Source organism: Diceros bicornis, chromosome X (genome assembly GCF_020826845.1).
Source record: "Diceros bicornis minor isolate mBicDic1 chromosome X, mDicBic1.mat.cur, whole genome shotgun sequence".
NCBI lineage: Eukaryota > Metazoa > Chordata > Mammalia > Perissodactyla > Rhinocerotidae > Diceros > Diceros bicornis.
This window is the reverse complement of record NC_080781.1, coordinates 113,298,986-113,321,230: the sequence shown is the minus strand read 5'-3', so window position 1 is coordinate 113,321,230 and position 22,245 is coordinate 113,298,986. Positions and strand designations below refer to the sequence as shown.

The 22,245-nt window shown below is 40.4% G+C and overlaps 1 protein-coding gene across 1 annotated transcript in view; it reads right to left on the bottom strand.

Annotated features, from left to right (window-relative positions):
* The window catches only part of GRIA3 (glutamate ionotropic receptor AMPA type subunit 3), a 269,592-nt gene that overhangs the window by 104,851 nt on the left and 142,496 nt on the right, over nucleotides 1-22,245 (bottom strand). The window contains exon 5 of the mRNA XM_058536632.1: nucleotides 5,511-5,564. Within this exon, the coding sequence (XP_058392615.1) occupies nucleotides 5,511-5,564 (54 nt within the window). The remainder of the gene's footprint in view (nucleotides 1-5,510; nucleotides 5,565-22,245) is intronic.

Sequence of the window (22,245 nt, the reverse complement as noted above, 5' to 3'; positions counted from 1 at the left end):
ATGCTTTTGTTTTAGTAAAATTTTGAAAAAATTAGATGCAGTCTAGTACCCCCCTCATTATTTCCTGGCATACTAATATGAGTGGGGCAGACGGAGAGAGAGAAGACAGAGTAAGAGAAAGAAGGGGAATGAGAGAAAGCAAGGGAAAGGAGAGAGAGAGAGTGTATGTGTGTGTGTGTGTGTGTGTGTGTGTGTGTGTGTGAGAGAGAGAGAGAGGGAAGAGGGAATGTGGTAGGATAGAAGAGAGTGATGGAGATGTAATTGATGCCTGTTAAGATACATAGATACGTTTCATATTGGCCCTTTGTTAGATTTCAAACCCCGATTTCACAAAGCTGTCCTTGTTTTTTAAGCCTTTTTCTCTCTGATCACTTTTACCCTCGTAAATTTGTAGTTTATACTTCATTCATATACATTTATGTCTTTGCAAATGTCCTTATGTGACCTTTGTGGGGGGTGGCCTTCCGTCTCCCTGAGATGCTTGAGTGGGTAGGATGGGAAGAGCAGGGTTCTCTATCAAGAGTCTGACCAACCTGAATCGGAAACCTTGCTTGGCAATGGATTAGCTATGAGACTTTGGGCAAGTAACGTATTTTTTCTGAGCCCATTTCCTGATCTCTAAAAAGCTTGGGGAGGTGGGTAGGGAAGAAGTCTCTCCTCATAAGAGTTCTGTGACTATAAAATGAGAAGACAAAACAAAACAGCTAGGACAGCAGGAAGGAATCTAAGATACCTTAGCTTCCTTCCCCTTTCCTCCCTAGCACTATGGCTTGCTTGATTGCCTGCTCCTGTGGCCCTCTACTGCTGGCAGCTGACATTTCCCAACTTCCACCTGCAAGGCCAACAAGTGTCTCCAACTCCGGGATCAGTCTCAACCTAGGCAGGGAAACTGCAGGGTCTTCTAAGGTAGTGATTAATTGATGCAGCACTGAATGAGTGCTATTATGGCTCACGTTCTCCTGTGGGCACCTCAAATGCTTGAGATTTTTTTTTGTCTTATTTTGGGAACTGGGTACTGAACATCTGTTATTGGACCATCTTAACCCAGATCCAATTCGTTTTATGTCAGCTGCTAGAGTGTTTCGATTGATCCTTCAGATCCTCAGCTCTGTTTAGAACTTAGCTAAGGGTCTTCACACCTCTCTTGGCTTTTGCCCACCAGGACTGATTTTAAGGCTTCAGTCTGCCCTATGCCCCAGATCCCGAAGGATAACAGGGATCCCCCATTTATGTCTTCAGTGTTCACCCAGCTGCTGTGCGTATACTCTCACTCAGCCTTCCTTGGTCCAAACTGATCCTCTACAAGGGAAGAAACATAGAGCTGAAAGTTACCTTGGAGTGTTTTCCAAATTTTAGTCATTGATAATCACCTTGATAATTTTTTGCCACATAGATGAATGACCTGAACTATAATTTACCTAATATTTTTCTTTACATTTACTAAACTTTTTTAACCTAAATGTCTACTTTAGCCTCATTCTAAAGAATGGTATCTGTAAAATTACAGTTTTGATGGGATAGTTATCTTTTTCTAATACACATTTAATACAAATTCAAAACTAATCAGTTTAAGAAGTTTTGCTATATACTACCTGAAATCATCTTGTGTACACATAGCACACTTTGGGAAATAGAAATCTGGTCTAACTCTCCATTTTGCAGATTAAGAAACAGGTTCAGAGTGGTTTGATTTGTCACAAGGCTGGTTAGAAGAAATCTTGGGATTCAAATCTGTCTCCTAGCTCCTGGTCTAGTGCTTTTTTTCATTATGCCTAGGGTTAGTCTATGGTTCTGTACATATTTATTGACATATATGAAAAAATTAAATCACAGTACATAACATGCCTGGGAACGCAGTGTAAAGGATCCTGATCCAGGACTTTACCATGAAAGAAAGAGAGGTTGCTTGACTGACCAATTGCATAAATGCTGGTTACCTCTGGTACTTGAGTAGAGAAACATTACCACCTTAGATTCCTGAAAGAGAAAACAACAAGTAATTGTGGAACAATCCTTAAAAACAAATGACATCACCAACTGATACAGAATTTGTAACAGACTTACTTGTTCTATTGGGTTGTCCACTTCTGGCCTGACCAGATCACATCTCTGGCCTGTGCTCAAGATGGAATCTCTTATTTCTTACAGGGATTTCCATAATTTAGCACTTTCTGTAGCTTGTTATCCACTCTGAAATGTACTTCCTGACTTGTGAAAGGCCTTTGTTGAAGCATTCGTGAAATATCCAAGTCTTCTTACTTTAGGATTGCTACCAGGGGAGGTCTGTGTAAAAGCACATAGAAGTCTTTGCCAGATAGATGGAGCTCGGTAGCAAAGAAGACACGTGGGGCTCTGGTTCAGGTGATTCCAGTAGGCTTAGGGAAGCAGTGTGACTGTTTTTGACTTCACATTTGCATAAGAAGGCAGTGGTTCTGTGCTGTTGTTACACCAAGACTCAGATTAGACCTTGTTCCCCTGTATATATGTCCTCTGCTTTCATCCAGCTTGGCTTATCCTGAAAGGTCAGATAGCTCATCTTGAAAGGAAACATCTTCTTAGCTCCACTTACTCTTTTTCTGACCATCTAAATGACTTCTAAATAATTTTGGTTTGCTGTGTGTGTATGTGTGCGCTTCTTTGGTGGAGGTATTTGGGGCATTTCATCTGCTTAAAAAATCTGGAAACCATGATAGAGATAATCTGTCCCATTATTTTCATCAGAGATTGGCAACAGTTCCTATCTCTATTGCACATATGCAATTTGATATAGAGTACAGGGACTTATGAAAACACATGGCTGAGTTCAAATGGAAGGAAGGTCACTAGAGGAAGAGAAGGAGTGGCAGCTCAAAGCATGGTGAATGAGTTCATGTTGACATGACACTATACATTACATTCTTTCTGAAGGGAAAGACTTTGCTTGTTCTTGTAGTAGGCAGCCTCCCAAGGTCTCAAAATTTTGAGTTCTGTGTTAGGCATTCAGTTTACCATTCTTTTCCCCAAACTTGTCCTAGTGATTCTCTCTTGCAGTTCTATTACTCCACAAGCCCTCATTTCTGTCAGGTCTGGGTCTCAAAGTTGAAACCAAAGCTCATCTGAGGATAGTCAGTAGGATTAGCAAGGCCCAGTTAGAATTCTAGAATGGGAAAGGTCTTTATAGATCAGCTGGTCATCTGAAGCCAAGTGAGGCAGCCCTTGATGTGCACGGCTCAGATCTCCCTTTAAGACAGAATTGGCCTGAAGGAGTTGAGTCAGCTGACAGCCTCCATCTTCAGGTGCCTTCAGGACCTGCCTCAGCTTTCAAGCGAGAGGTGTGTGCTTCATGGCCAGCTGCCAGCCAATGACTGAGCAAGGCAGGGGTACAATGGCTCACCATTTTGGGACAGCATGGGTTCTGCTATGTACAGTCTTTGCACCAGAGCTCCCAGTTGTGCTGGCCGAGACTTTCTGAGAGCTATACCACAGTCTGAAGCTCTTCTTATCAAACTTCCTTCCTTTCCCCTTCCTTCACCAACATCAGACCTGAATTGTGGTCTGAAGCTTTCCCTTCCTACTTATGTCCCTCTCCCTTTTGTCTTTCACAGGTATTACACCCAATAAACATCTTGCACTTCTAATTGTATCCTAGCATCTGCTTCCCAAGGACCCAACCAGTACATCAATGAACTCCCCAATCCCATCTGAGTTTTACAGTAAGGAAACTGAGGTCCACAGAGGTGAAGTGACTTACCTAAGGTCCCATAACTAGCTAGTAGCAAAGTCAGTATGACAACCCAAACTTTCTGACCCCCAGGTCAATGCTCTTTCCCAAACGTCAGTCGTCCACATACCAACACAACCGCATACACAAAAAATAGATTTTGTTGTATCTATTTATTCCCCATGCTATTGTTCACTTGACACATTTGACACGTTAAAAAATTACTTCATTTTTTGTTAAACCTCTACTTTAGCCCTGTGTAAAGTAATAATATCAATAAAATTTGGATTTTGATGTGCTTATTTTATATTTTTCGAATACATATTAAATAAATACATTACCATTACGATAAGAAAGATTGTGTGTGCACTACCTAAAGTCAACTCACATACCATCAGTGAGGGGTTAACCCTAGGATGTGTAAGGCGGAGGAAAAAGAAAAGGGAGAGGGAAGAAGGAAGGAAGAAAGGGGGGGACGGAGAGAGAGAGACAGGAAGGATGGAAGGAAGGAAGAATGGAAGGAAGGAAGGAGAGTGAAATACTTATTGGTGGGGAAGAAATGGTAAAAACCCATCAATGACTGCTTCAGGTGCCTTGCTGAGACCTCCATGTTTCCTGCCAAGCCCTGGTCTAACCTCCAATGAGTTAACAAACTTCCTTTACTTATTGGTTGTCTAAAAAACAAATTGAATGTATTCAGATGTAAATTAAGAATCAAGATTTCTCCTCCTAAGAGTTGATTCATTTATCCCCAAAATGGACTGAAGTGCTCTTTTGGAGAAGATGCACACTACATCTCAAAGCAGTAGCTCTAATCTTCATCTTATAAAGTGTTTGAATGTATGTACTTCCTAGGAAAGGTTTAAGTAACATTTCCTTTCTCATTTAAAAAATATTCATTATTAAAACAAAATAACATTTTTCTTTGATTTAAGAAATCTAAGAATATAATTACAATAATCTTTCACCTTTGTTGCTATTCTTTTGGTTTAAGAGCTCTGTAATGATTATGATTCTCTTGTGCTAATGAAACAAAATTTGGATTAGAACTCATGTTATGTAATAATTTAATAGATTCTTAGATTCATAATGATAATTTAACATTCCTCTTTGATGGAGATAGTATTATTCAGAACCTCTGCCAAACAGATATTGCTAATTTAGAAACCATTTTGTTAATTCCTAAACCAATTGTCCTTTTAGAGAAAGAAGAGCTATAAACTAACCTTAATGAAATACTAGCTTTAAGAATGTCACACATATTAAAGGTATGAGAAGTTTGAAGGTAAAGATTCAAGTTGTGTTTTATTATAAACAGAAAGGTGGCAATAAACTTTGGCATGGTCACTTAATGTTCCATGTTAAAATCTATTGCTGGCATCTGGTTTGAAAAAATTTGGTAGTGGTCTGCTTCCGGAAAGACAAATCCAGTACTGATGTGCACATACACTTGGATTAATTGGGGAAAGAGTCAGTTTCCTATGCCCCCTTGTCCCTTGTTTTACATTTCAAACCTGGGTAAAATGGTTTACATTTCAAATCCAAATTGAATCTAAGAATAATCAGTGAAGAATCATATACAATTTTTATTTTTTAAATGAGGAGGGAATATAAGCTTCACAGCTAAAACAGAGACAACACAATTGAAAACAGGCTATTGCATTCAGGTTTGGGTATTTACTGACTCATTTCCCCAAGCATCTAGAGAACACATTAGGTACTTCATGTTTTTCTTTTTTGGATGATTACAGATGACACAAACTAAATAGAATACATCGCCCTGGGAAACTTAAACTCTGCTTGTTCTTACCAGGTTAGCAAGCATGTAGTGATAACCTCTTGAATGTTTCCCCAGGATCACAACCTGCAGAAAGAAGAAATAAGAAATACTGCTTACTCAAGAAGGGCATTTTCAATTGCACAGTCAGTAGGATGGCTAGAGTAAATGTTAAATGATCCACAAAGTGGTAGGTCTTTTATATACAGTAAAATCACAGTTAATTGGACCAGATGTCTTTTTGTTGCATTTCACTTTCAGGCAGAGAATACAGGAAGAATCGCTAATAGCAAAATTAAAAATGTCAACAACAAGGGAAAAAAAGCTCTCTAAACTTCCAGGTCAGTAGCATCATCGTCACTTAAAATAGATGGCAAAAGCAATGAAGCTGATGATTCCCACCCATGAACTGGATTTCTGTACTTAGCTGTTGAGACGGAAAATGGGCTGAACTTAGCACACAAATTAGAAAATAGAATGTACAGTACATTTTTTTTTGTGTTATCTGGAATGCTTAGGGAATAGAACACTCAAGGAATGGGGTTAATGGGATTTTCAGGTTAATCGAAGTCGCTTTGGCTCATTGAAAATTTTTCTAAAATGCTTGCTTCCCTTTTTCTGCCTTAATATGAAAGACTCGTGACCATCTGTGTATCTTTTTTGCTGAATGCAATGCCTTAGGGCAGTGGGGAAGAGATTTTCCCCTAGGGGACATTTGGCAAAGCCTGGAGACATTTTTGGTTGTCACATCTGGGAGAGGTGACTAGCATCTAGTGTGTAGAGGCCAGGGATGCTGCTAAACATCCCACAATGCATAGGACAGCCCCCTACAACAAAGAATTATCTGGCCAAAAATGTCAGTAGTGCTGAGGTTGGGAAACCTTGCCTTAGGGTCATCATTCTTATCATAATTTTCATGAGTAACACTGTATTAATACTAAGCCTTACCAATTGCAAAGTGCATTATTATTATCTCGAGATATATACGTGGGTTGAATATTTTCTGACCAAATGGTTGGAAGTTGGGAGTTTTTGACTACCTGACATAAGCTTATTTCCTTACAGCTAAATGCAACAAAAGTTCTGGTTAATTGAAGATTTTATAAAATGTCATTTTTTTGAGCACTGACTATGTGCAAAGTACTATGCTGGATGCAAGGAGTGGGACTGAGGAGGGGGATAACATAAAGGTTAAAGACACAACCACTTTAAGAGCCCTCTTTAAGAAAAATAATACAAAATTAAGAATACAATATTTGGAACAAGGCCTTGGAAAGAACCCGTGCAAGTAAGGGGCCATTAAGTTTAAGCTGCATGATAAGTTCCTCTCTGGACACAGCTGTCAAGGGTTTGAAAACAACTTGGAAGATAACAACACTGCACGCATATCAAACTAGAACTATATATGGGGCCATAATAATAATAACAAAACAACTGCCCTTAATTGAGTGCCTAGTATATGCCAGGCACTGTGCTAGGTGCTTTATATGCATTTAATCTCTAGAACAATTTAACAGATTAAGTATCATTAGTTTCATTTTGCAGAAGAGGAATCTCAGCTAAAGAAAGTTTAAGTAATTTGCCCAAAGCCACACAGCTAGGAAGTGGTAAAGCTGGAATTAGAACCTGAGTCTGTCTGTCTCTAGAACCAATACTCTTGGTGGTACATTATGTGGTTTCTTAATATGTGCCAAATGTCAAATACTGATAATTGCTCTAGGTTCTTGGAGAAGAGGAAGAAGAGATGTCTAAGGCCTGCTGCGATGGATAGGGAAGGCTTCCTGGAGGAAATGAGGTTTAAGCTGGCCCAGAGGAGTGGAACCACATGTTTAAATATCATGCTTATCATGCTGGCATTAGAAGCCTTCAAGTCATTTCAAGTGCTGAGAGAGAGAGAGAGAGAGAGAGAGAGAGAGAGAGAGAGAGAGAGCTGTTTTCGATTAATTTAAAATGTGAACCACATTTCTGACCGATTATTTATGGAGGAAATGAAAGGTTAATGAATGTCTTGAGGAGGTGATTTCTCACATTGCCGTGACACAAAATGAGCTGTTCGGTATCTGCTGGGATGTATTCTTCAGTGTCCGCTTGTGAGAAACATCCTTACTGGTGACATTTGTTAACTTTTGATGGCAAGTTGGGACCATACATTTGTTGAATTTTTAATTCACTGACAACCCTCAACATAATAAAATCAGAGGGTTTTGAGTTCTGTTAGAAAAATGAGCAAGATTCCTAAGGATATCTGGCAGAGCTTAGAGAGAAATAAAGAAGCAAGCCCAAAGGAAATGGAGTAAGTCTTTCTCACCAGAGGCAGGGCTTAATGTCCTTTTTGAGCATAGGAAAGGCAAGAGGGAGCCGTAGAAAAACATTAGTGTGGTGAGAAGAGCCCCAAATGAGAACCCAGGGGCCCAACCTTGTCATGTACTCACTGTTTGTGGGCAAATCACTCAACTTCCTGCAGCCTCCATTTCTTTATCTGTAATGTGGGACAATGAACCTGGCCCTTCCTATCTCAGCAGCATTGTCAAGAACAAACTGAATAGGGGCTGGCCTGGTGGCGCAGGTGGCCCGGGGTTCGTCGGTTCAGATCCCGGGCGCGCACTGACGCATAGCTTGGCATGCCATGCTGTGGCGGCATCCCATATAAAGTGGAGGAAGATGGGCATGGATGTTAGCCCAGGGCCAGTCTTCCTCAGCAAAAAAAAAAAAAAAGAGGAAGATTGGCAGATGTTAGCACAGGGCTGATCTTCCTCACACACGCACACAAAAGAACAAACTGAATAACATCTACTGAAGTGTTTAGATGTTCATTATGTGGTTATGTGAGGTTGTATATCTGTGGGAAGGGATCATTCACTAAGACATCATGTTTTCAGGTTCAGAAAAACTTACAGCTATTGGAATATCTGCTTTAATCCGTGCCCGGATGGTCTATTCAGAACAAATTCACTTATCTGAAGGTAGCTCTCTCACAACATCACCCTTTCAAAACTTAGCTTAAACTGGAAGAGATGGGAAAGTTATCTAAAGATAGGAAACATTAGGTGTCACAAAGCTGCTGCCTTGAAGGCCATAATTATTTCCTCATCCTTACTTTCAGTGCCTTTTTAACTCTTATTTAACATACAGTTCTTACCAATCTTGGTTTTCCAGTTCACAGTAAATGAAAAGCTGCAAATTAGAAGAGTTGTGTATGGAGGGAGGGGGTGAAAAGAAAGAGGTACATTAGCAACAGAGGAAGTGACAGACTGACTTAAAGGAGAAGGAGGGGACAAAAAAAAAGCAGACAACATTGTACTACTGCACAGTATAATCATGGATGTTCGTTATGAATGCCTGAGTCATCAGGGTATGGTTTATTGCGTTCAGTAATTTCTGCTGAAAAACCCAGGGATACATGTAATACATTTTAGGGAAGGTTTCCATCAGAAACACTCAAAGTCCCAATACTTAAGAGAGTACACTTCAATTATCTTGAAATCTTATTTACATAGGACAGCAATGATCCTACCGATATAAGCTAAGTGAGACCTCACTGCAAAAAGTGTCATGTTTTGTTCTTGGTCTTTTCCTTTTTTGAATTTTTGGTGCAGGGCTTGTGGGAGTAAAGGTGGGATGAGAAGGTTGTGTGTAACATGGTGCACAAAAGAACTAGTTAATGGGAGCAGTTCTTGTTCAGATAGTCCTAAATCTTTATTTTTTCCATCTGTTATAGATGAACAAGTTATAAATTGTACTCTCAGTTATTTAATGACTCTGGTAACTAAGAGAATATTCAACTTTGCTTTTACAGTAATTATAATAGCTCTTTCTGAATTAGTTTCAGAACTTCAAATATAAAAGCTGTCTTACTTAAAATTACTTTAAATTTCACAGTCTACTGTGAAATTTAAGGAGGAAATACCAAGTTCCCAAATCTGCGTTCTGTATTCACTTTGCCTTTGTAAGATTTGTTGGAGATGATGGATGGCTTGATACAAAGGCACATATGATAAATGTAATAAGGGGAAATGTGTGAAATGTAGATAAAATTCATTGTTTTAAGGAAATTTATTTTTACCCTCACAAAGAGGATCTGAAAGAAAAAATTCCACAATTCTCATTCACTGAAACTTAAACAACAGTTTCATTTGCAAAAGAAAGAGCTCTTACATACTAATTCACTGAGCAGTGCATATAGCAGAGCTTTAAATTGTTTGTTAAAGAAGTCAGTGAATCATAGTCTACCCATTTGGGGGGAAACTTCCCCTTATTGACTCCTCCATCCACTTATCTGTGAAATTGGGGGCTGGGTATCATTGAGTAGTTAAAAATAACTCAGAAAATGTTCAGTTGGTTTTCTATTTGAGGCCCTTTCTTTTTCAATTTAATGCTTAATCTAGACATTTTCATCATTTTAGAAATTTGAAGTTAAATTGCTCCACAAGACTACTTGAGACAGGCCCACAGACCCTTTGGGAGCAAAAGCATCTGTTTTTCTATGCTCACATTTAAAAAAAAATATGTGTGTGGAAAAGTGTCTCTGTATTTTTCCCCTTGGATCCATCTGGTATGCAGATTAGGTTATTTGCAGATCTAAGTATCTCCATGTTTGGATTTTCTACCTCAGTGCCAAAAAAGGATCTATGTATAAAGATTGATTTTGCTTCGAGTACAGAATATGCCTTGCCATTCACCTTAATCTGTTTCTCTTTGATTTAGGTACCCTGAAAATGTTTGGGGGGCTGGGGAGAGAAATTGGGGAGGTTTCTGATTTTAATTCACCAGATTTTCCTCATTTATTGTACAGGTATTTTCTGTTTAAGAAAAAGCTATTAGACCACATTCCTTGTGTTCAAAAAGAGGACTTTTTTTTCGGCCCCCCTCTCCCTTCCCTGCTTCCTCAGTTAAAAAAAGGTACTATTGTCCTATGGCAACTTATCTAATTCAAGCTGTGTTGGGAGTGAAATGGTGGTATACTACAGAAATCAGCCATAGAATATGCCATACTTCCCAGAAGAAATCTTCCATCAGATATGAAAAAGTGTTCATTTTCTTGAATGAAAACCCCTAGCTACTAAACTGCTTTAGTCTTAGTAAACATATATCAGAAGTCAATTCCACTAGAATTATTTTCTAATAATCTCAATCTGCACACACATGCTCTCCTATAACTGAATGACAGTGCTTCATATTGTGGTCATCTGACTTGAATAAATGTGCTGGATTAGTGAGGCAGAGAAGAGCCAATCACTCAAACCAAAGTCAGCCCAATGGCAGTGGGGGTGGGGATGATGTAGATGGAGAAAGAAAGGCTGAAGCTTTTCATAAAGAAGGAAAATGGGAGTATAACCGAGAAATCTCATCAGTGCTTATGCTGTCTACAGGGGAAGCTTATATAGAGAGAAGGCAATTGAATAAGGCGTCAAATGAAATGCTGGCATGTGAGGATTACAAGACAAGGATTTCACCAAAGAACATGTCTTTGGGAGCTTTCACTTCCCAGACTTTAATATCGCATTCACTATGACTAAATGGAATATATGGAAGATTTAAAGCTAAATAGGAGAGGCAAAGAGAATGTACAAGTATGAGGCAATAAATGGCCGCAAGTAAGTTAAAGGAGCAACATATTCTTGCTCCTAGGGATAAGGGACCATTTCAATGCCTGTCAGTCTTGGTGGGAATGCCTCATTGTATTAACCCCAATACAGTATTTCTCAAATTCATTCCTTCACAAACTTCCTTAATGATTTGTGTCCTATCCATATACCGCAAAAGTATTATTTACTTAATATTTATCTTTATAACTACTCTTTTACTTAAATTTAGCTGTGTCCAAAGCAATAATATCCATGAAACTACATACAAGAAAATAAATACAACTGTATGAAAATAAAATACATTCATCTAGATATCACTGAAAATCCTCTGCCACCAGGGATGATGGGAAATATTGCCTTAAAGCAGTCATGTCTTTAGGGAAGAGAATGCCGATCATGTTTCCCCATTCTAATAAAATAAGGTTAATTTGCCTTACGGTTCAAATCTTAAGAGTATTTGCATCTACTTTCAAAGGTTTATGAGTCTTGTAAGGGATCAAAATGATGGGCAGAGTTTGGGAAGTAGCAAATAATGCCTGGGACTGGGTACAAATGACAAATCTGGAAACTTACAAAAGCATTTCCTAAGGCAATTTACATGTACTGCCCCACCCAGGAAGCCAGCAGCTTTGATCACCTAGAGTCCTTGGTCATGGGGGTCAGTGATAAATACCTGGACCTTTCCACTAAATAACTTCCTATAAAATGATGCATTTCCAAACACTGTGCCTTTCCATGGAGTACTTCATCTAGAAGACCTTTCACAGTTGTTGTTAGTGGGGTGGAGTAGATTCCGACTCCTAGAGACCCTATGTACAGCAGAGCAGAACCCTGACCGGTCTTTTTGCACCATCCTCTTCACCTTCTGGTGCTGTATCAGACAATGCTCCGCTGCTATTCACAGGGTTTTCATGGCCAATTTTTTTGGAAGTGGGGGGCCAACTCCTTCTTCCTAGTCTGTCTTAGGCTGGAAGCTCTGCTGAAACCTGTCCACCATGGGTGACCCTGCTGGTATCTGAAATACCGGTGGCATAGCTTTCAGCATCATAGCAACATGCAGCCACCACATTATGACAACAGACAGACAGGTGGTGTGGTTCCCTGACCAGGAAATGATTCCCGGCTAAGGGGGTGAGAGTGCCAAATCTTAATCACTAGACCACCAATGACCAGGGCTGGCCATTTTTCACAGTACCCTATTTATATTTGGAAATATTTTAGACGTTTCTTCAGGGAGGCGAGGTAGGGGTGATTTTAACTAGTATTCAACCTAGAAGAATATAGCAAAAAGGACATTAATTTCTCTTCAACATAGCTCTATGTATGACTTTTGTAGTCTATCTGCATTTTGTATTGGCTATCCTCCCCTAATTAGTGATAATTTCTTTTAAGCAATACATTTTAAATAACAGTGTTGTTCAAACATTTTTTAATGAAATTTACTTCAACTATTTTATGTTCACACAGCAACTTTTATTTTAATATTTACAACTTTATTCTAAATATCAAATTGTATCATTTTACTTTTCTCTGTAGATTTTGCAAATCATTTGGGCCGCAGCACTATAATTCTGAATTTCTGACTAAGACCTACTGGAAGGACTGTATGAGTGGTGAGTAGAAGGCTTGCTAGTGCCAGTGGACTCATTACTTGGATTTTTTAAAAAAAGGAATAGCATAGTGTTCTCAGGCACACAGCTGACTGGTCACTCAAATACGTGTCATTTCCAGCCACAATCACTTGGGGATAGGTGGGATAATGCAGGACTTTCTTCACTGGCCCAGGAGTCACACCTTCCTGTCTTTAGGTATTAGCAGGATCAGCAACTCTAGCATCACACCTAAAATGACACTTTATAGTGTTTAAACTTGTAAGAGTCTAAAATTCTTTATAGATGTGAGCTGAATCACCCTTAAAGCTTGGAACAAATAGGTATTTACTAAAGGTGATGTACTAGAAAGAGCCATGAAACTCAAAATCAGATGGTTCTAGATTCAAATCCTGCCATTTACTTATTAGCTCCATTACTGTGTGCAAAACTGAACCATGGATGGTTGGTAAAGTATTAGAGACTCAGGTTCAGCCCAGAGTAATGAAAACTCCAAGTCGGGTGGGGAGAGAAACAAACATGTGATGTGGGGATGTGGAAAAGATGTTCTCCTTAGAACTCCCTGATTATGCCTCTGTAAATAAATGCATTTTCTATTTGTGCACTGCTTCCAGCATTGACACCCTAATCTGTGAGATTTTCTAATTGCTAAAGGAAATGAGGGAACATGTTTATATTTTCAAATAAAAGTAAATATCTATCAGAAACCCAGTGTGTTTTGTGCCTTTGGTTTTCAGGATAGTTGCTTACGTGGTAGGTTTCTCCCTCTTCTGGGAGCCATGTCACTTAAGTGTATCTCAACTTGCAAATGGCTGACACATGGTGATAGAGGCTTAGTTCATGAGAGGCAAAACACAGAATTCTCCTAATTCACAAATATTGCATTTGTTTGGTCTTTCACTCTTGCTATTTGAATTTAGCATTATCTTCCCCACTTTGTTAGCTCATCCACCTTTCTGATCACACTGACACAGTAACAGTTCAAGCACTCCAGGCAGAATTACAGACTTTTAGCCAAAAATAGGAGATTCCTGAAAGCTAATTACTAAATATTGAGGAATTTTGTGAGCCAGTTATTAAACCATTGGTAGCTTGAAATCAGCCATGCTGGGAGTATTTACACTACAGAAACCAGCCAACACTACAAATCAGGGCTTTTTTTTCTTACCTAGAGAGCCAGTGTACCCGCACACCACTGGACTCAGAAGGAATATGGATTGAAGTCCCTAGTGGATGGAAGGGTTGCCTCTCTTAACCACATTTGATTTGTCTCTTCTTTCAGTGAACTTTTGTTGAGTGCCTGCTCTGTGCCTATCCCGGGGCCAGACACCGGAGAGACAGAGGTCACCAAAACCTGGTCCCTAGACTGGAGGATCTCAACACTAGACTGGGAAAGACTGCCAAGTTGACAGACAATTATAACCCAGCGAGAGAAATGTGGGAACAGAAATATGTACAAGGTACGACTGAGGAGAGAATGATTAACTTATAACCTGTTAGAGATAGAAAGTACTTTGTCTCCAAGACCTAAAGAATTTTTTCCTGTGGTTTTTATGAGTTGGAACTTGACAAAAAGGTACCTTAAAGAGAATGCTATTTTGAAAACAAAGACAGATGTACTTCAGAGGGCTATTTCTCTTGATTTCAGGAGAGCCTTGCTGTTTTACAATGCTTACACACTAGAGGTAAGATTTTTATTTAGACCAACTATAGGCATTTGTTGTGATGGTAGCCAGGGCTGACTCCATAAGAAATTGTGACTGAAATGATTGGTTGCAAAAACTAAGTTAAAAGGGGTATAACTGCTTATATAGTAAATAGAATGAGATCTGCTAAGGGCAACGCATCCCAGCTTTACCAATTACATGCTGTGTAACCTTAGGCAAGTTACTTAACCTCTCTGTCTCAGTTTTCCATCTGTAAAACAGGGATCATATTAGTTGAGAGACAGTGGAGTAGGGTGGTCAAGAGTGCTAGCTAGACTGCCTGGGTTAGAGTCCCTACTTTGCCCTTTAATAGCTATGTAACTTTGGGCAATTAACATAAACTCTTAGTGTTTCAGTATTCTCATCTATAAAATGGGTCTATTATTAGTACCTACTCCATAGAATTGCAGTGAGGAATAAATGAAATAATGTATCTATAGTTCTTAATGCAGTGCCTGATGCTTATCCTATATTGGTTACGTTTTCCATTCCTTACTCCTATTGCAATGCCGCCTCTGCCCATCCTTCCCTGGGGAAATCACATCTATCTTTTAAGGTCCAGCTCATATGCAGCCTGCTCCGTGAAGCCTTCCCTGATTTCATGTCCCTCATTCTCAAAATGTAGAGAAGTGGTTTCCTACTGCTATGGGGTGAGGGATATGGAGAGACATCAGAGCTTGGTGCAGAGGGGTACTGGGGCCATTGGTTAGGGTAGCACTGGATTGGAGGTGCAGGGAAGGAGCTGAGGTTTGCACTTGGAGTTCAGGTATTTGAGTTGAGGGTGCAAAAAGGACAAGAAGCTGGGGGTAAACCAACAACAAAGTAACCCACACTGCCACCCTCCACCACCCCCTCCCTCTCCTGCCTCCACCATTGACCAGAACCATAAATTGAAACCACACAGAAACCATTCTTGGGAAGAAGATGTGTGTGGGGAGGTGGAGGTGGGGGAGGGTTCTGCCCAGAGACATGGGAGCACAGGCCATAACCTAATTGATCGTGTGTAGCCACCACAGTGTTTCTACCACAGGAGAGAATGGGGTTGGGGGCGGGCAGTGAGAGAGGTGAGAGCAGGAATTTGGCAGAGTCAGTAAGATGGATCTCTCCTCTGCATTGTATACTGCTGCCCAGGAGTCTCCAGCTGCCTTACTCTGACAGTCACAACCGGACCTGGTCTTATCCATGCTTCATTTCAGGAGCAGGGAGGCATAGCAATTCCAGGTTTGCTCACTTGAGTCCACAGAGGCCTTGGGGGTTGAGAGAACACCAAGGAACACAATCCGCAGTCCTTGGAGGCCCAGGCTACAAGAATGTCTTAAGATAGTATTTCTCAAAGTTTATGCTGTGTGGATCACTGGAGAATCTATGAAAATACAAGCACCTGAGCATGTCTCCAGAGAGTCTGATTGAGAAAGTCTGGGTTAGAGCCAGGGAGTCTGAATTTTAACACTCAGTTGATTCGGATGCGCACTGAAATTTAAGAACTACCTTTCCATATGATAATAAATGCACTTTGAAAAGCTAAAAGCAGGACCCTCAACAATGGGATTCTCATGAAAGGGGGTAAGAAGGGAGTCATTGAGCTTATGGGATGTTCCCTTGGGGACCTCCCACGGGAAGCCCTGGGCAGGCAGCGGGCAGCATGAGGACACTCACCCAGACTCCTGGGAAAGGAGCCAAAGGTGGAATTTCTGAAAGATTCTTGTTTTAGACAGGACTACACCAGAGGCAGACCCTGAGACAAAGATTTGAGGGCCAGTAGTTTACTTGGGAGATGATTCCAGAAAGCACTGGTAAGAGACTGAGGAAATAAGAAGCAAAGGGAAAGAAGACAATGCAGGTTAGCTGAACTCTTTGTCTTTCAATTCCCATTCACCTTTGGCTGATAGCTTCTGTCAGGAGTAGTAATTCCTCCTCAACACTTCTGACTTGTCTCACTCTCAGGCTGAGAGAGTGTCTTCAAGTGGAGAATAGCCTGTGCTTACAATAGGATGCCGTTGGCATGTATATAAAAGGCTAGTGCCAAGGGGACATGGGTACAGCACCAACAGCATCTGCTATAACTGCAATGACCCTTTATAGTTTACATATTGCTTTGATATGCATCATTGCAATTGATTAAAAAAAAAACGACATGAAGTGGGCAGTAAAGCATAATGGTAGTGGGAGTGGACTCTGGAGTCAGGTGGACCTAACACCAGTTCTTCCTCTTCATAGCTGAGTGACCTTGGACAGGTTATTTTACCTCTCTGAACCCAGTTTCCACATCTGTGAAATAGGGATCATAATGGCACCTACTTCTTAGGGTTATTATGAGGCCTAAAAGAAGAAATGCACTTAAAATTCCCAGCAGAGTGCCTGAGATATAAAGGGATTCAACGGATATTGCTTCCCTTTCTCCCATCCCTGTCTCTTCACTCACTTCATGTACCCCACAGCATATAGCCCCAGTGTATGGCACCGAGGTGGTGCTCAATAAATGTTTCTAACATGGAAGGCTTAAGTATACCCTGGAGAAAAGTCCAGATTGCTTATTGAACAAGCTCAGGTGCAGAGGGAAGACGTCTTTTAGACTAGATTTTGAATGTTGGAGGGGAACTGTTGCTGGCAGAGAGAAGGGAAGAGGGGATCCCAGGTGGGAAGACGCCCTGGACAAAGGCCTGGTGGTGGGACATAACAGAAGTCAAACAGAAGCTAATGTGTATTGAGCACTTACTATGTACAAGACACTGTGTAAAATGATTTTTTTCAATGTTTTGTCTCATTGAATCCTCACCACAACCCTGTAAGGTGGGCGTTATTATTAATTTCATCTTCCGTATTAGAAAACTGAAGCACAGAGCAGTTGGATAACTTGCCTGAGGCCTCACAGGCAGAAATGATGGAGCCTGGAGTCAAAACCAGATTTGTCTGACTCCAAAGCCCAGTCATTACGTGTTAGCAGCTATAATAATAGTTACTGATCATAAGAACTGTCATTATTACTGTGGGATGATCAGCTCCCACCATGAATTCAATTCAACAAAGACTGAATACCTACCGTTATTATGTATTATTACCTAAGTGGGGAGCAATTATGGCCTGAATCTTTGGAAATTCTCCTTTGTTGTGGGGCATCCTGGGAATTTTCCTTTGGTTTCCCCTAATTATTTCTCAAAGCTTTGGGCTTGGTTCATATGATCGTGACTCCAATTTTCGACTCCCTATCAGCATACGACATGAGTTGTCATTGTTTAATCACAAGCTGCACTTGTGATGAATGTTGGATAATGAGAACAAAAGCATAGGAAAAATAATTAGAAGGAACCAAAGGGAAGAGGCTCACAGCCTTGAACAAGACACTGTGTGAAGGTTTCTAGGACTCAGTCTCTGAAGCTCTGACAATGTATTTTGATCCTTGTCTGAATGCAAATGAATGACTCCATCAAATCATAGGCAGTTTGTCACAGTGCAGGTTATTTAGTTTGTTAATTAAAAGTCTGAGTGAGCTGGTGCCTCTCTGCACTGGGCTCTGAAGATAACCAAACCTGTGTTCTGACCAGGCAAGTTAATTTAAAATAAGTGACCTCAATTGGGTAATGGCTGCAAGTTCAAATTCAAGAATCGCTATAATTAGTCCCAGCTGGATCTTAATTGTTCTTTCAGGAAACGGAGTAGGGAAGGGGAAAAGAGAAATGCCCAAGCCCAAAGTGAAGGTTATTAGCCATACCTTTCAAAAGCAGGGGAGCTGACTGGGGCAGGGCATAGTTAATGTGGTACAACAAGAGTTCCATTGCTGCTTTTATAACAAGAAGTCCATTGCTGCTTTTCCAAATGAATCCTAGATGTGGGTCTAGCTCTTTTGGAATTAAATGGGTCTAGCTCTTTTGGAAATAAGGACTAGAATTCAGCACTCTTGACCATGTGGTTTCTGGCAAGTTATTTAACCTTCTTATGTCCTTTTCTCATCTACGTAATGGAGAAAACACTATTAACCCTACCTACCTCAAAGGATTGAAGGAGATACTTTGGAAAAAAGCTTTGAAAAAATATGGAAAGCTCTACAAGACAGTATTTATTCTTGCTTTAATCCAGGAAAGTTTCCTAATCAAAGATTTTTGATTTTAGAGTATAAGGCTACTCTAGGTGTGTGCCTCTTTTTATTTTGTCCTTAGACTCTACCATAAACCTTGTACCTTCGGAACTATATCTCTCGAAAGGTGAAAGGATCACAGTGGGCGGTCTGTTCTGCACCATATCTATGCGGTGGTACATGATGTTCTAATTTCTTAGGAAGTGTGCCCACGGAGCTGAAAATGATTTCGGCTTTGTGGGCTTTTGAAAGAAGTCAGAGAGCACACACATTTAGCATTTTTTATCGCGAAATTGGATCCTTCACCAGTCATGTTAATGTAAATCTTTGACTTAAAATTATATGCTGGCACAGCAGTGTGGTACCATGAGGTTAGTGTAAGTCACAGTGAGAGCAGGATGGCTTTATCCCCACTTATTTTTTTATATGAATGCTTGAGTTTCCCTTCTGTATTTTGATACATTCTAATTACCCATATCTTCCCTAGCCCTGGAAGCCAAAAGTAATAAGAATTTGTACAATGGTAGAAGTAAAATAAGTGAAAAAAAATCACAACCCAGTACAAAGCCTTGGAAGACCAAGAATTTGACCATCTTGGAATGCAAAAATGACTGCTTTTGAAGCTGCTTTTCTTTCCCAATTCCACTTTTTAACGGGAATTGTATTGTGATACCCGAGTCCCCCTTAATAGAATGTAAGCATCTAAGACAGAGATTTACAGCGTATGCCTACTGACAGTAATCACAACTGTTTTTCCTTCAAGCCTAACCAAAACTCATTAAAAGAGCTTGCTTTTAAATCAGAATCTACGTTCTGCCTTGTTACGAGCCAGCAAATAATGGAGTTGTGTCTCTCAGAATTGCATTGCTATCGAGAAGCTGTGCCTCTTGCTGAAAAGAGCTTGAGGTCATAATGAGCAAATAGACAAAAAGCCCTGGCTCCACATTCCCTTAATCACTGGGAACACCCATCCATGGTAGGGAGCAGCAGAGGACACAGCTTTGTGAGGCTTTTGCAAAGGGTTAAGTCAGGCTGAGCAGTCCTTTCTACAAGTCTCACTGGGGAGTTCCTGCCGTGCGCCATGAGTAAAAGCCACCATATGCAGGGCATACAGGACTGGGAATTATTCTCCAAGTGATAAACATCAGGACTTTTTTTCCTGAAAAAAGTCAAGAAGCTATTTGTTTAATTTATCAAATATTTATTGAGTACTTACCAGGTTCCAAACTGTTTTAGGCGCTAGGGATATAGCAGTGAACAAAACACAAAAACTCTGCCCTCCTGAAGCCTGTGTTCTAGTTCAGTTGTCTAGTGATCACTCCCTCCTGTGAATTTTTATCTGGTTTCTACCTCTCCTCTTTCCCTCAGACTACTAATTATTTACCCAATTTAGGCACGCGTCCTGCCATCCCAATTAGATTATAAGTTGTTGAGTGCAGGGCCCCAGTTTAAACTTGTTAGCGTATCTATCATTCAGCCCAGTGCCCTATAGGCAGGTACTCAATGTTTGTGGATGATGAGAAAGGAGAGGACTTGAAACAAGGAAGAAGGATGAGAATTGATATTAACTTCAAGTGTTATCTTTCTGGTGTAGTATGTTTTCATATGAAGAGACCATCTTAACCTAAACACTAATTCCAGGCAGTTGAGTGGGAAGTGGGATGGGAGTAAGAAGGCAGGTGGCCTATTCAGAGGAACCCACATGTAGATATCTATTTGGTGCACCTATTGGCAGAATCTTGCATGGTGTGGCACGAAGAGTATGGACGTTGGAGTCAGATCCGGGTTTAAATCCTTGCTCTTTCACTCACTACTTGTGTGGCCATTATATATGTTAGTTCCTCTCTCAGCACCTCAGTTTCTTCATTGTAAAATGATGGGGTAGTATCATCCCTAAGCAGAATCTTCTCATTTCAGATACCATGTTACTGTATTTCCTGGTAGAAAAATTCCATTTCTTGAGGATCGAAAGGTCATGATGAAAGGTAGAGTTATGTTCTGGCCAACATAGCCTGTGTTCTTACTGATATCAAGTTACTACCATTCTGCTTTATGACATCTGAGTTATTCTCAATTTCCTAATTGGCACCGCTTATTAGCGTTCACTCTGACAAGTAAATGGGGCTTGTCACACCTATGCAAATATAAATATTTACCCTCTTGCACCAAACCAGATGAACTATTGGTCCTTGAAGACTCAGTTCAACAAATCATCAGAGAAAGGCTCCCTGATCTCTGAGTCAGGCTGAGGTAGGCACACTTCTGAATTCCCATTAGGATCTGTATTCCCCTCTGTCACTGCACTTATCGCACTGGACCATGATCTGTTTACTTGACTGCTTCCCTACTAAACCACAAGCTCCTTGTGGGCTGGAACCATGTCTTGCTTTTCACTTTTTCTTTAAACTTATTACTAGTTCTTATCCAGGACAACAGACAAGGCAGTGTGAATAGAAATGTTGCCTTGCTTTCAAGGAGAGCTTGAAACCATCTCCTTATATTTCAGCAGATCTGCTGGAAAGGATTGTGCATAAGAGCCTTCTGTTTTCTTTTTTCATGCATTTAAGAAGATAAAGCCATTCACTTGTTTCTGTCACTTCAAATATTACATATATTCCTATTTATGTAGATTTTATAACAAGGACATTTGAGTAATGGGTCCTTTTCAGTTTCCATAAAGAACCGGGTCTGAGCTAGTCCTCTTTATGCAAAAAGTCTTTGTTAGACATGTTGGGTTCTGTTGTAATGAGACTGCAAACGGAAACATCCCCATCTTCCTCTGGAGTACAGTAAAGGGAAATTCATCTCTATCTGAGAACTTTTCAGCTAAGCTCTGAGCAAAGCAAATAATATGGAACTCATGAAAATAGTTTTCAGACTGAACAGCTTTCTCTATATTTGGAGAAACCATACCATTTTCTGTTGGCTCATAAATCCTCCAGTATCTGGACAATCATTTGCATTGCTCTTTTTTCTTTAAAAAATGTAGTTTAGGGTCTGGCCTGGTGGCATAGTGGTTAAGTTCACACGTTCCACTTCAGCGGCCTGGTGTTCCTTGGTTTGGATCCTGGGTGTGGACCTACTCACCGCTCATCAAGCCATGCTGAAGCGGTGTCCCACGTAGAAGAACTAGCAGGACCTACAACTAGGATATACAACCATGTACTGGGGCTTTGGGGAGAAAAAAGAAAAAGAGGAAGATTGGCAACAGATGTCAGCTCAGGGCCACTCTCCTTCTTCAAAAAAAAAACGTAGTTTGATGGCGAGATCATCATGCATGCATTCTTGACATGAGTTAAGAAAGTTAAGAGAATGAGTTGCGGATCACTGAGTGGTAACGAACATAAAAGAAAGTGACTAGGAGTTCATGTGTATTGTCTTTTGGGGGGTTGGAGATCGCTGACTAGTTTAGCAAGCAGGGTGTTGTGGAGGAGGCTGCAGTGGACAAAGTTGCTGGGGATGTATACCATCCAGAGGTTTTTCCAAGCAAAAACTGTCCTTCTACTTAGTTTCAATATTTTGCAATTAGTGCTTTATTTTCAACAGCTTGGGTGTGGGAAGCAGTCATTACTCTTCTGGGGAGGAGACATGAATAATGTTCCCCCCCCAATGAAAGCAAATACTTGAGGATTCAGGGATGGGCCTGCTACCACCTGTTACAATGTAGCTAATGCAGAAGAGCTAACAGCTCTGCTGGGAGATACACTTTCCTGCCACTCTTTGCAACTCTCTCTGAGAGGCTTGGTGGTGGTTGCCATGGACACCAGATAGTGAAAGGGCTTGGGTCATAGTTTG